Source organism: Mixophyes fleayi, chromosome 6 (genome assembly GCF_038048845.1).
Source record: "Mixophyes fleayi isolate aMixFle1 chromosome 6, aMixFle1.hap1, whole genome shotgun sequence".
NCBI classification, from domain to species: Eukaryota; Metazoa; Chordata; class Amphibia; order Anura; family Limnodynastidae; genus Mixophyes; species Mixophyes fleayi.
The window spans coordinates 132,568,257-132,586,233 of record NC_134407.1 but is presented as its reverse complement, the minus strand read 5'-3'; the positions used below and the strand labels follow the sequence as shown (position 1 = coordinate 132,586,233).

At 42.6% G+C, this 17,977-nt stretch overlaps 1 protein-coding gene across 5 annotated transcripts in view; it reads right to left on the bottom strand.

Annotated features, from left to right (window-relative positions):
- Positions 1-4,334: 4,334 nt before the first annotated feature.
- LOC142094377 (uncharacterized) overlaps positions 4,335-17,977 on the bottom strand; it is a 55,065-nt gene continuing 41,422 nt past the window's right edge. For all 5 annotated transcript variants that reach the window (XM_075176454.1, XM_075176455.1, XM_075176453.1 and 2 more), the window contains 3 exons: positions 17,200-17,349; positions 14,357-14,550; positions 4,335-5,026 (listed from right to left, as the gene is read on the bottom strand). In XM_075176454.1, the coding sequence (XP_075032555.1) occupies positions 4,754-5,026; positions 14,357-14,550; positions 17,200-17,349 (617 nt within the window). In that variant the 3' untranslated portion in view covers positions 4,335-4,753. The remainder of the gene's footprint in view (positions 5,027-14,356; positions 14,551-17,199; positions 17,350-17,977) is intronic.

The window sequence follows — 17,977 nt, the reverse complement described above, 5'->3', positions numbered from 1 at the left end:
CAGGACAGCCCGATTCATCCTTTCAGCGAGTATCGCATGATAGTTCTTATTCCGGGCTACAAGATGAGTCTTGTGGAACAGCTTGACTGCCTAGAGGAGTGTTTTGAATATGCTCAAGAAGAGGTATATTTCCGGGGTGGGCTTCATACCCCATTTCTGGCAAGATCAGTGTAGCCGGGTGACTGATGAAAGGCAGCGCCTGCAGCAGCTGCTTTCACAAGCGGGAGCATCAATCACCCCATTTACTCTGCTGGGGGAAGCTGATGCTAGCAGCATACTACCAGATGCTGCACAGAATTTGCTACTGGAGGAGGCTGATTTTAAAGAGGACATAATTGTAGAGAAGCCTATTTCTGTGGAAGAAAGGGAAGTGCCTGAAAATATTCGCAAAAATGTTTTAATAGTTACTGATCTTGGACGGTTAAACTCTCAGTATGTTCCCGTAAATGTTGTTCCTACTATCTCTAATTCTGTTACACCGTGTGACTCAGCCCAGGTAGTATGGGATAATGCTGAACCTGTCAATCATGTGACTTTGTGTAAAGAACCTGAAATGTTCTGTGATCATTTTGCATCTGGTGCTGTGCTAGTGAAATGTGATGATGAGAAGCCGATAGGTGCCAGTGTTAACTCTGGCAATTATGATGATTTTATGGGAAGAACCCGAGGTAATAGGGGGTAATTTGGAAACCCCTAATAGTGTAATGTGTAAGGAAGTTAATGCCCCACATGTCACTGTGTTAGAATCAGCTGAGAATACCAATGTTTTTTCTTTCCAGGTGCCAGGATGTGATAAGGAAAGAGAATGTCTTAAGGATAATGTCAATAACAGTATTGCGTTTGAATCCAAACCTGTTTTTACACTGACATCTTGTCATGGGAAAGGGACAGCGGACATTGTTATTGCAGATATTGGCAATAATACTGGTGTAGATATTATGCTTACTAGAAATGGGACAGGTGACCATGTGATTAATTCTGTTGTGCTAGAGAAAGACAATGTTTCTACCCCGGTAATATGCTCAGAAGATGCTGTACAAGGTAACTGGGAGGGAGGGCAGAGTGAAGATGTGTATTCTGTGCCTGAACCAGCTGCACACAGAGCGGTTGAGCATGTGGGGGAGACACATAGTCCTGACCAACGGGAAGTAGCGAGTGACCGCAATCCTTACATTGCTGCTGGGACCTGTAGTTCTAATGTTCACCACTCAGATCTACATCTGAGTTCTGACCAGTCATCTGAGTTTTCTATAGAGACAGGGGGGTCAGTTGTTAGCCCGCACTTACTTAGCCAGCCGCCTAACGGCTTAGAGGAGATAGATGAGGGGCCCAAACTCCCTGTTACTCTACACCCCCAGATAGATGAGCCCAAGGGGGAGGGGAGTGTCCTGTTCCGTAGCCCCCAAGATAAGAAGTGCATAGGGTGTCCCACTGACAGGGAAGGTTGTAACTGGAGAGCAGGGCAGAGTGGAAGTAGGTATTCTGCTGTGCCAGACTTAAGGGGTTCCCACTTAGATGTGTTTCTAGGGGAGGGAGGCGTTCTTTCAGGCAGCCCCCACAAGGAGACTCAGTCAGTGAGCAACACAGAGAGGGTAGATAAGGGGCCCAGCAACCCTGCTACTTTATGTCCCCACCTAGAAGTGCAGTGTCAGGAATCCCAGGCCATTTTTCCCTCAGGCTTTAACTTAGAGGACATGAGGATTAGAGACAAAGTGCACACTGTAACAGGGTTGGTACATGAGAACATGACGCAGGCCCAGACAAGCCAGAAGCAGTGGTATGATCCCCCTGCCAGGATGATAGAGACATTTTCAGGATAATCGGTTGAAGGCTCATAATGACCGTGATGCGTGTGCCCCGACAGTCTGTAGATTGCCAGATGAGGGGAAGAAGGACTTGCCAGTGGATCTAGTATCTGCAGCGCCAGGGATAGGACCACTTAAGAATACAGAGGTTAGCCCACAGCTATTGCAGGACCAGAAGTCCAAGCTGTCTGAGATATTTAACCCCTTCTTAACCCCTCTCCCCAGAGAACCAATTGAGACCCAGCGAACAGCTATTCCATTTGAAACAGGTGGGATCTGTGGGAGATGGCTTGGGCAATGACCTCTAAGTCAATCCCCATGCCATCTCTTAAAAAGGGAAGGTGTCGTGAACATAGAGAGCTTGCAGTTATTTATAAGGGATAATTCATAACTGCAGTGTAAATAGGTTGAATCAAATGAATCCATTGATAAGTTAGTGTAAAAGTTAAAGACGCAGAGTCTGATGGAATTGTGTTTGAAGGCTTTTTACATCCCAGTGTGAGGAGATAAGATGTTCGCTTTAGACACTTGAATAGACTTTGTGGTGCCAATCACAGCTGGAGATCCTGGTAGGCAGCATGTGAAAGCTTATACAGGTATATAGAAATATGACCTTCAAAAGGAAAATGTTGTCATAGTTCATATTTTGGGAAATCTGGATGTCACCCGTACTGAGGGGCAAAAACCACACAAGGGTCTTAAAACATAGATACCAACTACACAGGGAACAGCCATAGTCACATGTATTTCAGGATGAGATTAGATATCTCATCATATTTGGTATTTAAACGTGCCGGAGATTATGACCGGTTTATTGAGGGGGGTGTTATTTCTCTGAGATATATCTGTGAAGAATTACCAACAGGTCAAATCTTAGGAATAGTTTGAACAAACCTGAGGTGACACCCAGGGGACATTTCTGCCCCCACATTAGCATTCACACTGCCCCTGTGAATGCCGTCCCATTTGAGTTTGCTTAAAAATCTGTGTTCTGAAGGAAAACTCTGTCAGACTCTTGGGGAAATCAAGTTACATTGATAAGCTGTCCATCTTCTTAGCCAATTCCCCTTGGCCAGAATGCAATTCATGCAAGTGCAAATCTGAATGTAATCCTTTTTATTTTAAACTGTTTTTGCTGGTTATGTCAATATATTAATTGTTTATTCATTATTTTTCTTTATATCTGAATGCCCTGTATTTTCGTATATTAAATCTAAAATTTAATAAGTTGCGTCCTTGATACTCTAATGGATTCATTAGCCTGTTTAGAAGAGATTGCTCGTCCAGGTTAACCCTTGGAATGCCAGTGTGTGATTTGTTGATACATTTGATTGACAAGCTGTGTGTGCTTGTATTTACATTTGTATAACAGTCTGGAGGTGTGAAGAGTTAACCCTGTGTGTGCTGGTGTGGGTCTTGTTAGTTTGTGGATAAGTAGAAGCCTGTGTGCCAGTGAGGGACAGTATATTGGAGTCCTATTGCCCGTACCCAATAGGTGGTGGCTGAACCTTGAAGCGTCTGGGGGGGTGAGAGCGCTGTGTTGGGGGCGATTTCGTAGGTCTAGAACCTGTGTGATAGGTGAGAGAGACTGCGGGCAGAAATCGTGTGTGACCTCATACAGCAAACACCCCAAAGTCACGGCAGCTGGGAGCGTGTTCGTGGCAATCACACTGGCCAGTTTTCAGAGATTATCACTACAATCCTGCAAGGAGCAGCTATGCAGACATAACCAAAGACATGTTTTCTAGAGACTGTAAGACTAATCAGGTATGGATTTATAAGCCAAACCGCTGCTTTTAGACACATATGGAACTCATTTATTCAAAATGACAAGAGTTGCAGTTGCTACAGCTTCCACACAATACTGCTGCATGCCCTCAGTAAAGCTTTTTAGTTAAATTTAGGCACTTTCTTTGTTCAGAATTAAACGATCATTAACCCCAAGATACAGGTTGCCATACACAAGAGCGCTTCTAACATTAATATTTATAAAACTTGGATATATGAGAAAGTTCTGATCATTGAAGCAAAAATCACCTTTTGTAGAATATAGCAAAAACAGAAAAACTTGCATTTAACTGCACAGCAAATGTAAATGCAGTACAATGTCAAACATCTCAACTTCTGTCGTGTTATGGAAACCTTTAAGCTGGTCTTGATACTGTGTCGATACTTTAGACCAATAGTGCATGCTTTGAGCCCATAATCTAGCTCAGTGACCCATTGTAGTAGTTTGAATACAAACTACCAGATTACCAGGGCACAATGGAAAATGTGTTCAGAGGGTGACCACTAGATATCTTTACCTGCACCAACTGGAAGAGCTCCGATACCTCGGTATGAGAGGTGAGTGGCCAGATCATGTGGTCAAATTGGAAAGTGCTCCAATTGTTCAGACCATGTGCAGCCAGCTTTATAGACATTTCTCTCTCATCTATTTGGGGAATACAGACTAGCAGTGCAGTTATTAGTAGCTCTTGTATATCAAACAACTTGTAATTTAGGTTTAACAATGCTTTAAAGCGTTAATGTCATATGATTTTTTTTATTCCCATACACCTGGTATGCAAAAAAAAAAAAAAAAAAAAAACCCCAAAATAAAACACCTTTCAGTTCTGGATTTCTCATTTTCAATCTGTGGCTTTCATATTTGAACACTTTTTTAAATTACACAACTGTAGGAAACAAGTACAGAAAAAAAATGAAAAGCTGTTTAACTATGTACATATAATTAGTTACTTTTTCAGAGACTTCTGCAGAAAAAGTAACATGCATAGTTGATGTTATCCCTGTAAGGTTGCCAATGTTTGCAGTCCTAATCACCTGCTACGTGAATGAGAAGTGCTGAGTTTACAACAGACCCCTGCCTCCTTGTCTACAGGGTGCTGATCAGACATTCCTCAGACCTTGAGATGGACAGTTTCTTCAACCAGAGGCTCCCAATTTTCTCAGATATCTTTTCCTAAAAACACCTGTGCATGGACAGCACCAGCATCTATCTGTTCCATCTCCTGCAGCCCTGCCACCTGAATGCTAATTATACTCCCATCCTCAGCCTGCATTGGGAGAACATGATACTCAGTCACAGTGTTGGCGTCTTCCGACTCACTGATCACAAAATGAATTTCTGTCTCCTGGTCTGTGGGAAGCACTTGCCATTCAAACTCTGCCTCTTGTGTCTTGGTCATTGGCTCATTCTCCAGCAGATTTATTGGCCGAAGCTAAAATTAAATAAAATAATAATGTTAAGTATCTTAACTCAGTATAGCCTGTCTGATCAAACTTCTCACATTTTAAAGCTCATGCTTAATAGAAAGGCAATTAAAATATTCAGAGACATTAATACTTACTAGTGGTCTGTTTTGCTAAGCCACTGAATTTTGCTAAGCCACTGAAATTGCTATCCACTACTCCCTCAAGGTTAGTACAAAGTGAGACACCACCCACTGGTGTGGGTAGGACACAAAAAAAACAACTAAATTCTCGATCACAATTTATATTCAGTTCCTAGAAAAGATCCCAGCCCCCACCCCCCCTGACCACCTTATACACATATAAAGCAAAAATGGAGGTAGTGAAGTACAGGGCTTTGACTAATTCAAAATAGAGAAGACTCCAACTAGAGACAAAATTCAAGCATCTTCAGCAGTCTCTATACCATTGTAAGTGGAGTCTCTCTCCCTCATAAATATACACACACACTGTAAACTTGCGAGCAGGGATCTCTTACCTCTCTGTCTGTATGCATTACCCAGTATTGTTTTATTAATGCTTGTTCCAAATTGTAAAGCGCTACAGAATTTGCTGGCGCTATATAAATGTTGATGACATATATATATATATATATATACACACATATATATATACACACATATATTATAATATATATATATATATATATATATATATATATATATATATATATATATATATATATATATATATATATATATATATATATACATACATACATACACACATATATTAGAGATGCTCACTGACCCCCGTGAACTGTTTTTGGGTTTGGATCTGGATTAGCTTCGTGTTTAGGTTTTGGCAAAACCACCCTCGCGTTTTTTTGGTTTTTTTTTTTAGAAAATAAACTAAAATATGCTAAAATCATATATTTTTGCTCTTTTTTGTTCCTACATTATTAATAAACTCACTAATACTAATTTCAAGTCATTTGCAGTCAATTTTGACAACCTCACAGATCACAATATTATTTTCATACACTTTCGGACAAGTACTGCAGCGACCTGTCTGGATGGTAAGCGACAGAGCAGTGACACAAACACATAGCAGTTTCTAGCACATCTAGGACACATTGGCACACAGCAGTGGCAAAAAACAAAAATGGTGCAAGACGGAATTGTCCCTGGACCAGCCCGCACTCCAACCCACCATTATTTTGGATCTTAAAAAAGGAATCCAAAAACTGCAAGATCCAACGACGTAACAATGACGTTTTGCCTCGTTTCGATTCCGAGGGCACGCGACAGTATAGGGCCCCACAATATTCCACAGTGCCGTAGAGTGATTAATTAAGCATTACACAGTTGAACAGCAAGCATAAAAACTGAACTAAATAACAAAAACACTGGTCAAACATTAAGCATAATAGGGAACATAGGAGGCGTAAATACAATGATGCACATCTGGATGAGCTAAATAAGAGGAAAGAGGGCCCTGCTCCTAAGAGTTTACAATTTAATGGATAGGAACGAGGTTGAAATAAGTGAAGCATGTGCAACGTGGAGTCGTGGTGTTGGCGAAGGTGAGGGGCAGCGCAGGAGAATCTTGGATGTGGGAATAGGAGGTGGTAAAAAGTGCGGAGTTGGGCACAGGTTGCTAGCAGAATGGAGAGAGCGGGAGGGAGTGTATAAGGAAGGTCAAAGATATAAGGGGAAGGGTAGATTGAGGACTTCATAGATGACGTGTTTGTATTGGATTCTGCAAAGTATGGGGAACATGTATGGATGAATGACATAGCAGGGAAATGGCAGAATAAAATCTTGCCACAGTGTTGAAAACGAATTGAAGTGGGGAGAGACAGGAGAAAGATGCCAGACAGCAGGAGAAGACAAGGCAGGAGATAATGAGAGTAGATAAGAACTTTGCCACAATATGGACCATTCTCACCCTAGACAAAAAGTCGGAAGCAACAGGCTTAGGAGAGATTGGATAAGAGATGTGTAAGATAAAGGAGAATGACACGAAGGCAGCAGACTTGATTTGAGGAACAAACCAGTGTGTAGTGTAGTGAAAGATGTGGGGGGGTGATAGGACAGGACATGTTGAGCACTGCAGTATTGGGAGATCCATAAGGAGAGTGCAAATAGGCAGTTGGATGCAAGATATAGGAGAATAGGGAGAGGCCAAGAGAGAAAGGTCAGTTTAGGCATCATTGGTCTATAGGTGGTATTGGAGTTCAAAAGAGCGGATTAATCTGCCCGGTGAGGAGGTTTACAGTGAGAAGAGCAGAGGGCTGAGTACAGAGCATTGAAGGACCTCCAATGGAAAGAGGACAAGTTAGAGGTGGGGAGGCAGAGAAAGCGTGATTGGACAGAACTCCAGGTAACAAGCACAGAAGTCCAAAGTTCACAATAAAACATGTCTTACCGCTTAGAAAGTATGTACTGTGTAACTAGTATTTGAATAAAAGGTGGATAATACGCTTATATAAAAGTCATATAGTACTTATAGTTCCATAACTAGCAGGGCTATTAACATCTAGATATTAGTTTATATATTATTTCAAAAGGACCTTAGTATAAATTATCTAGGTATTATTCCTGTAGGTTATCAAATATTAGGCAAAGACAGACTTCTTTCCAACAGAAAAACAGCAAACAGATACAACAAACAGAAGATGCAACCTAAGCTTGGGTACCTAAAAACAACCAGCATGCTAAGGATTTCAGTCCTCACAAATGCTCTCCATAAATAATAGGGACTGTTAAAGCAGAAAGCAAACAACTGTAGATGACACCAGAAGGCATACTGTAACTTTACAGCCATAGGGCACAAGGTGCTCTTCAGCATATCACAGAATAATGATCGGTACACAACTAATAAGTTTTCTATAACAGATAAAATCTATTGTGGGACTAGCAGACCATTTATATAGCCTATAAAAGGTAGTATATGTTATATGCATGTGTCCAGGAGTCTAATCATCAGTGCATGGTACCACAAAAGCAAATTCTCATATAGGCCAACCAACCAGTATAAGGTACCCATTCTGTATCAAAACAACTATTTCTGTTCAGGAAGACACCCAGTACAGATATACTGTACATGGTAACAGTAAATTTATATCAGCCATTGGAGCATCCATTAGGCATTGTTTGGAACCGGTTTTATACAGAAAACCATAAGTTATATTGGTATAGTTATCAACATAATAGGCATATGTAAGATATATATAGTGGCACTGGAAAAAAAAAAAAAGAATTCATACTTATGATAAATCGGTTTCTCTGATTCCATCTGGGGGACACTGCTTAACCATGGGGTTGAGTAGGGTAGAAGGAGTTTGGCACCTAAATATTTAATTTCCAAACTGCCGACAGGCCCCTTCCAACCCCCACAGGAACTCCGTTTCATTAAAAAGCCCCAGGAAGGTAGGCCAATCAACCAACACACAGACGAAAGCAGAAGGGAGGGATCGCAGTGTCTCCCAGATGGAATCAGAGAAACCGATTTATCGTAAGTATAAATTCTCTTATCTTTCATCCATCTGGGGGACATTGAAGGGAGGGACCGCTCCAATAGCCCAGCATGTAGAGCACTACGGCCAAATGAGGCGTCAGATGACGCAAAGACATTGAATTGGTATAATTTTGTGAAAGTATGGACCGAGGACCAGGTGGCTGCTCTGCATAACTGATCCGCTGAGGCCCCATTTCGTGCAGCCCAAGACGCCCCCACAGTATGGGTAGAATGAGCAACAATACGCTCCGGCACAGGACGGTTAGCACTGACATAAGCTTGCTTAATAGTCTGGGTAAGCCACCTAGCAATAGATTGTTTAGACGCTGGCCAACCATGTCTAGAGAAATCAAACAAGATAAATAAAGAATCTGTCCTACAAATCTTTACAGTTATCTTGACATAAATTTGTAGAGCCCAGACCACATCCAAAAATCTCATGTTCCCTGCTCCGGATCCCTGAGGATCCTCTGTGAACACAGGAACAACTATCTCCTGGTTTACATGGAAACCAGACACCACCTTATGGAGGAATGATGGAATTGTTCTTAGAACCGCTCTATCATCATGAAAGATCAAATAAGGTTCACAACAAGACAAAGCCCCCATCTCTAACACCCTCCGAGCTGAGGCAATAGCAAGTAGGAAAACCACCTTCCAAGTTAAGAACCGTAACTCTGCCGACTATAACGGTTCAAACAGAGGCTCCTGCAGCATATTAAGGACCAAATTAAGATCCCAAGGAGCCCTTGGTGGAACATAGGGAGGTTGGATATGAAGAACTCCCTGTAAGAAAGTCTTAACATCCGGAATCTCAGCCAAACGTCTCTGAAAATATACAGAAAGTGCCAACACCTGAACCTTTAGAGCTCCTAATCGAAGACCTCCATCAAAAGCCATCTTGTAGAAAAGCAAGAAACCTAGCAAGATGAAAGGACTCTGGACTGCAGACCATTTTATATATGTACGCCAGATACGGTGGTAAATTCGAGCCGAAACTGGCTTCCTAGCTTTGATGAGAGTATCAATTACCCTCGAAGAGAATCCTCTGGATTTCCACAGACTGGCCTCAAAAGCCAAGCCGTTAAATTCAGCCAGGCTAGATCCTGATGTAATCCCTGAATTAGCAGATCTTTCCGAAGAGGTAACCTAAGACCCGGACCTACTGCCATAAGAAAAATTTCTGGAAACCAGACTCTTCGTGGCCAAGTTGGAGAAACCAGGATGACTGGCCGACCTCCCTGCTTGACTCTGCGAAGGCCCCTGGGAATCATTGATATGGGAGGAAACAGGTAACCTAACCTGAAGTCCCATGGCATAGTCAACACACACACTGACAGTGGATCTCTTGCCCTTGCGCAAAACTCTGGAACCTTTCTGTTGAGATGCACCGCTATCAAATCTCGATCCGGAAGTCCCCACCTGTCTACCTACCAACAACTGAAAAAATTCCGGATGAAGAGCCCATTCTCCCGGCAGAACTTCGTGCCGGCTTAGATAGTCCGCTTGCCAGTTCTAAATTTCTGGAATAAAGACTGCTGACAATATTTTTTAGTCCAAGCTAAAATCTGAAGTGTCACTTCCATTGCTCCTGCACTCCTCGTGCCTCCTTGCCTGTTCATGCACGACACTGCTGCAGCATTGTCGGACTGAATGCGAATTGGCATTCCCTGCAGAACACGCTGTGCTCCTTGTAATGCCTTCAACATGGCCATCAATCCTAGATCATTTATGGGAAGAGCAAACTTCTGCACTGACCAAAGTCCCTGTATTCTCAGGTGAAGAGCCACTGCCCCCCACCTCCTGAGACTGGCGTTCGTGTACACGAAGATCCAAGACCACGGAGCAAAGGATCTGCCTTCCATCAGATTGTCCCTCACAACCCATCATCTGAGAGACTCTCTCGCCTCCTGTGAGACCACCACCAGCTGACGATCTAACTTCAGATGGGACCCTGTCCATTTCTTCAACATGTCCCATTGAATACACAGAGTGTGGATTCTGCCGTAAGGGAGAGTCTCGAAAGATGCCACTATCTTTCCTAACAGTCTAATGCACAGAAGGACCGACGACCTCCTGCAGGAAAGAACCATGTTACTCACCTCTTGTAGGGACCCTATCTTGTCCTCTGGAAGAAAAACACTGACATGCCGTGTCCATTATTAGTCCCAGGAATGACATCCTTTGACAAGGTATCAACTGGGACTTCGGGCAGTTCAGGAGCCAACCATGTCTCTCCATAACCCGATTAGTAAATTGAAGATGTTGTTCCAACAATTGCGCTGATGCAGCTTTTATTAACAAATCGTCCAGGTAGGGCACTATTTGCACCCCTCTGGCATGAAGATTTAACTGCTTGTGGTTCAATACTGGCCTGAACGAGCCATCTGGCTTTTGGACCAAAAAGAGGTTGGAGTAAAACCCCTGCCTCCATTGATCCTCCGGAACCGCTACAATAACTCCCTGCAAAAGAAGCAAATCAACACAGTGGAGCATTGCTTGTCTTTGTGTGGATGTCGGAGCAAAGTGGTTACAAAAAACCTGTGAGGAGCTGGCCCCACTAAATCTAGTTAGGATTCCCTGAATCCATTTGTCTCCTGATGACTCTGCCTCCAATAGAGGAGGGTGGGCGTCTTGCGGCCGGTTTATCCGGAAGCTTAGAGGGGCGTCCGGAAGAGGAGGATGAAGATTAACTTCCCTGAAAAGATTGTCTCCTACCACCAGAAGATCTTGATTTAACCGTCTGACCCCTTTAAAAAACACTCCCTCGAAAGGGCTGTCTCAAGGAACTAAACCTCAGAGTCCTAGACGTTGGACAGGCAAAAAGATGGTCTTCCCTCCAGTTGCCTGCGAAATCATGGAGTCCAATTCTGGACCAAACACTCCACTAGCGCAAGGAAGGGATTCTAACGATCTCTTAGATTCCACATCCGCATCCCAAGACCTCAACCATAATGTTCTCCTGGCCGCTACAGCTGTAGCCGAAATAAAAGAAGTGAATGCTGAATTCTGGGCTGTTCCATACACGTACCCTGCGGCTTCCTTTAAGTGCATAGCCAAGGGAAGCAGCTCCGAATCCTGCAAAGCAGATACCAACTGCCCAGCCAGCCCATGCTTCCATTGCCCTTGCAACCCAAGCTGATGAAAACGCGGGTCTAAAATTTGTACCAGCAGCTATAAAGAGCGACTTCAAAAAAGATTCCAACTTACGATCAGTCGGATCCTGTAAAGAAGCTGCGCCTGGTACCAGCAATGTAGTCTGGCGGACTAACCTCGCCACTGTTCCCAGCGAGCCATATCCTCCTCCTGCAGAGGATATAATGACACAAACCTTTTAGGCATAGCAAACTTTGTTACTTTGTCTGGCTGTTTCCAGGAAGCCTCTGCAATCTCTCTCAACTCTGCAAAGGGAGGGAAACTGATCGCCTATCTTGAAGCCTTCTTAAAAAGAGACCGGTCCAGAGACCTAGTCTCTTCCAAATCTACAAAACCCAAGGTTTGACGTACTGCTTTAACCAGATCGTCCATACCCCGATATCTAGAAATTTCCTCTGATTCCACTACTGAAGGATCAGAGTCCTCTAACAATTCACCTTCCTCCTCAGAGGAACCCTCGGAGTCAGACAAAAGAAAAAGTGAAATTGCTGATCTATGTCTCTTATTCTAAGGTAAATGTCTAGGGTTATCTAACAAATGGTTTAACTAATCCAGACCTTTTACCACTGCAGGCCATTCCGGCTCCCTTGAAGGGGGTGATACCCGAGACGCTAGGGAAGGAGATTGTCCTACTGCCAGGGGCAAAGAACCTGTCCTCTCCGTAGAAATGCCTGAATTAATGGGAGATACCGTTCCAGAGGTAGAAGGTAACACCGCAGCTACCGCTGGACTTTCAGTGGTCTTAGATAATAGCTTGACCAAGGTACAAACCCCTTGTGTCAAAACAGGCGCCCACTCAGGAGGATCTGCTACTGGAATGGAGCTGGCGCTAGGCTGTGCAGCAACTGACGCACCAGCGCAATAAGCACAAAGCACCCCTGGGTCCTGATGTTCACCAGATAATTTAGTGTTACATTTGGAACAGGAATAAAACTTGGCACGTGTTGCTTTCCTTTTCTCAGACATTTTTTTTTTTTTACAGAAAATAAAGCCAACACACAGCAAAATAAAGTATAGGCATATACACACAAGATATTTTCACAGAAAATACAAACTAATCTATGACTTAGTCAAAATATAGTATTTCTGCCAAATATGAGAGCTACAATCTTAAATATTATGCCCTCACAAATATGTGCCCAGAAAGTCTATACTTCCCTATCTTACATATAGAGAGTATATAAAATGTACTTAACCAGGGTGAAGCCTGCCAGCAGCTGTATTCTCGTGAAATGGCTGCAGTCTCCTTCCCCTCGACCACTTTTGGCACCACTGGGACCATCCAACCGCCCTGTCAGCAGGGGTGGGTGGGGTTCTATTATTAACCGCCACCTCTACTGCGCTCCACATTCTCCCCGCCCGCAGTGTGCCGGGGATATTCTACTTCATCAAGTAGAATCGCCTGTGCACTGTTTTCCTGGTGCCCCTTGTAGAACCGTGCTCTGTCCGGCCAATTACCAAGTAACTCCTCCTCCTCCTCCTCCACCGAGGAGGGGACTTGGTATCTTCCATTTACCTCCTTCAACATGGCCCCCGGGACAGACAGGACTATCGGCGCTCTATGCCTGTGGCAGCGCCGGTATCCTGTATAGCAGTGTGACAGCCGTCTGTACATACCGCTTGTCACACTGTGAGAAACTCTCACACAGTGTCCTGAAGCGGTCAGCGAGAGCCGTTCGGTTCCCTGCTGGCAGCTGCTTCTCCCGACGAGTGTGCTCTGTTACTACAGAGCACACCCGTCTGTTGCTATAAAGTAAGTAAAAAAAAGTTTTAAAATAAAAAAAAAATAAAAAAAAAAAAAGTCCTAAACAGTGAATAATGTCACTGTTCAGCAGCTCTTGATCTTCAGCCCAACTCCTTGGGCACCTACAGAAAACAGTTCCTGTGGGGGTTGGCAGGGAGAGGGGCCTGTCGGCAGCTTGTAAATGAACTATTTAGGTGACAAACTCCTCCTACCCTACTCAACCCCATGGTTAAGCGGTGTCCCCCAGATGGATGAAAGAGAAAAACCTAGTAAAAATGTGCCATCCTGCTGAAAATGAAAACCTACAAAAAACATGCACTACAATAGGTCAGTACAAATAAATCTATAAATTTCTGACTCGCATTTCGACGGATGACATTACATAGGCCACTTGGCTTCTAGTTTCCCCAACAGGTCTTTCATGCCCTGGTGTGTGGGGCTTTTAGACTGTGTGTATAGTTAATGGGCAAAATCTTCACTGTAGGCCTGGCTTTCATACACGTCACATAAATTGGAGGTAACAGCTAATATATGTAATAATGTATGTATTATTCCTTATACCACCCAAGGTTTCCTAATGAACTGATGGAATAACCGTCAGAACGCACTGCTTATACAGATATTCTCTGCATGTTTCCAGAGATTCTTTGGATTAAAAAATGATCTTTTGATATATTTGCTTCATTTGAAACTCTGACTGTCACCTCCACTGGTCAGTGTATGTAGCAAGTTTTTTCCTGCTTGAGGTGAGCACCTAGGTCAGTAGTCTTATGTATATATCGAGTTTGGCCAGTTTTTCATTTTTTATGTTTTGCATGCAAAGAGTTGATAAATTATTTGAAATGTGCAAATTGTTTTATTTTCTAAACTGTCTGTAATGACTCACTCTTAATTTACATCTTATAAGCCCATTCTCAGATCTTTACTATTGCCTCACCTTTCTCATGCCAGTCTCATTCCGAACTCTTTTCCGCTTGCAGCTGACCCCTGACACATTAGACCTTGAGCTCTTCTCATTTCTGTGGGTCTTCTGGTGCTGCCGGAGGACAAAGCGCTCGTGAAACGTGGCAGGGCAGAAGCGGCATTTCATCTCAGCCTCTGAGTGAGAGTGTTGTTTCCGGATGTGAATCTCTGAAAAATTAAAGGAAATATTTTAACAGGTGATTTTACCTGATGTTGATAATTAGACTACAGAATATAGAGTAATCATCAATTCTCCCTAATCAATGGGGTTCTCAAAGCAGCCTTCTCTGCACCCCCAGATGAAGAGCCCCTAGTGCACTTGCAGAGAAGGGCCTGTAAAATCTCTGGAGGTGAACTGAACAAACATTTGGTTATGAGCCAGTAAAAATTCTTGTAATACAAAGCTCTGAGGCTAGATCAAAGGATTCATGGATCCCATTAGACAAGTAAAATGTAATGCTATCCCCTCGCCTCCGCTTTTAGGTGGTTGCATCTCACACAGGCTAAATTTGTAAAAGCATTTACTCGGGCCATATTTCTAATCGGACCTGAACAGTGCAAACAGAGCTTCCAAATGTCTCTAAATTACAACACAATCTAACAAAGTTTATATTTACAGCACACAAACGTCTGCTCATTCTTGGTGCTTTTCACTTGATTTCTCATTGGCCATCGCTAAAGTGAAATGTTTTACGCCGGACAACATGACAAACATTGGACTAGAGAAAGTCAGTAGGACTGTTGGGTTAAATTCTCTTTCCTACGTCTGACAGAAATCTACTAGTAGTTTCTTCTCTCACCAACTACCATTTTCTTTAAGGTGCGTATTGTCTTTTTTTGCTTATGTTCTTGTAAACATGAACAGAATGCAATATAGACCATGTATAATTAGCCTTTTTTCCCCTCATAAAATGTGTTTTTCAGTAAAAACACACATTGAAAGAAATGAAAAATAATCACATGGTCACCAGCGATAAGCAGTTGCGGGACCTCAAGGAAAATGCCAATCAAGATTTTGAGAATCTGTCATATACACAACTATTGTCAGATTATTAAATCTATTTAAGCCGACATTTTATAGTCTTCCCCACCATGCACAAGTGGATGCTGCCATAGCATGGAACACCTAAGATTTTTGGGGAAGTAAGAAACAGTTCAGAATCTTGGCTTAAAAAGATTGTTGTTCTCCTAAACAGCCCTTGCTTACACCAACAAAGCAGATGTAAATAACATCACTCTTAATTCCTCATCAAGCACCTTCTATTCTGGATTTCACTATGAACATAGAAGTTAAAGTAACTTAAAAAAAAAAATGAAAAAAATAAAAAAAATCTGCACTAATTTCCATACCACAGTTTTATGATCCCCATATCAGATACCGTGCCACTCAGACTCTTGTTTAACAATGTGATCAGGCCTACCTCAAATAGCCTTAAACGGTACCCCTGTACCTCATGGTTTTGTATGTGTATTTCTATTCTCTTTCATTTCCCAGGCAAGAACCTCTCAACCAATCAACATGAAGATCTGACATGCTGGTGCCCTACCACACTACACCACTAATAAAGAGCAGTTATTTGTCCATTTTGTTTTATGGTAACACACTAGGTGTCCCTCCAATGGTTACTTCTGTACAGATTTTTCTTCACCTGCGGTACCAGCTCCCAGTTCCTGTGTGAGGCAGCAAAGGATACGGTTGCCCTATCAACAACTCAAGTTTTGCTCATTGGTGATCATTTCAAGTGAACTATTTTCCATTAAGCCCTCAACCAAAGACTTGATAATAAGAGTCACATCATCAAGACAAGCTTTTTAGTGATCCTCAAGAAACCCTAAGAAAGAAGTGGGTTTTTTTTGGGGGGTTTTTTATACTCTTTGAATTCTCAGCCGATCACTCTTTTCAATGACAGCCTTCAGTCCCTTGGTCTTTGCAACAGTGCCTTTTAATGGTTTTCCTCCTACCTCTCTGGCCACTCTTTCAGCGTATCTACTTCAGACTCCTCTCCCTATATCTATTTATAGGGGTACCTCATGGATCTGTTCTTGGCCCTCTGCTCTTCTCTCACTACACCTCCTCTCTCGCAAACTCATAAGATCCTTTGGTCTACATTATCACCTCTATGCAGACAACACTCAAATCTACCTTTCCTCCCCGAAGCTCTCCCCCTCTTTCCTATGCTGTGTGTCCAACTGCCTCTAAATTTAACATGTCCAAATCAGAGCTCATTAGCTTTCCCCCCCTACACATCTCCCTCATAGTCCATAGCATCATGCTCTCCCGCTACCTATGTGTCACCCTCGACTGGGACACTTGCTCATAATTTTCCACCTGGACTACTTTAAAATCATCATCTCTGACCCTCCAATAACCCGCTCCTTCCTTCTACAAGCCACCCTGAATGCAAAGGCTAGACTCCTCTTTCTCTCCTCTCCGTAAATCCCTTCCCTGGCTCCCTATCCCTTACAGAATTCTGTTCAATTACAAAGCCCACACTAACACTTCCTCCCCATACATCTCTGCCCTTGTCACAAGATACACCTCTGCTTGGCCACACCAACTCTCTTCTCTTGCACTCTCTTTGTATTAATTTATGTTTTATTTGTATGATGACTGTCTGCACTACAGAATCTGTGGGGCTCTATAAATAAACATTGGTAGTGATGATTCATCCCCCACCCCATTTGTTTAACCATCTGATTTTCATAGACAGGTGTGTGTGTGTGTGTGTGGGGGGGGTGGGGTTGCACATGCTCCATTATAATTATTGTTTGTTTTAAATAAACACTCCCACTATCAACATGCTAACAAGTACTTACTTAGACTGTGTTTCCCTGTGAGGACCGTATTACACAGTGGGCAGTGAAGTTTGGGTAACTCCTTTGTGTGTTTCCTCAGAATATGCATTTCCATGCTAGTCTTCTGTGTGAACTTAGCCTGACACACAGAACACGTGAATGGCTTCTCACCTATGAAAGGGAAAACATCAGCAAAATAAAGAGGCGGTGGATGTAGGATAATATGACGAAGTAGAAAGCTAGTTAGTATCACATTGGGCACAGTTTCTTTTTCATCTAAGACAGTAATGCTCAACCTGAAACATGGTGTGGGCCTCTAACCTTTAAAAGGACCACACATTACTTTTCATTACCAAAATTAATGGTAAAGTTAAAAGAACACATTTAATCAAGAGACCCCATCTGTAAGAACATAGCAGCAAGCATTTTAAACAAGTGTTACACCTATAACAAACACATGTGACAAAGCAGGAAGAAGCCGGCGGGCTATAGGTAAAGGCTAAGAGGGCCGCCTGTTGCCCATCACTGATTTAAGACCTACAGATCTGGAAAATCTGCATATGAATCTTTAAAAAGACTCTTTTGTTCCTCGTTCAACTAAACATCTATTTGTAGAGTTAAAAATTAACTAATGTCTGTATTAGAGTATTTATGAAAACTGTTCTTCATTAACTTATCTTTAGTACAATTTAAAAAAACAACAATAAATATGCAACAGATGCTATTGGCACCCTCACTTTTTCTATAAAACATGTCAGTCAGGTTGTAGAACAATTTTCATTAATGCCTCCCCCACCAA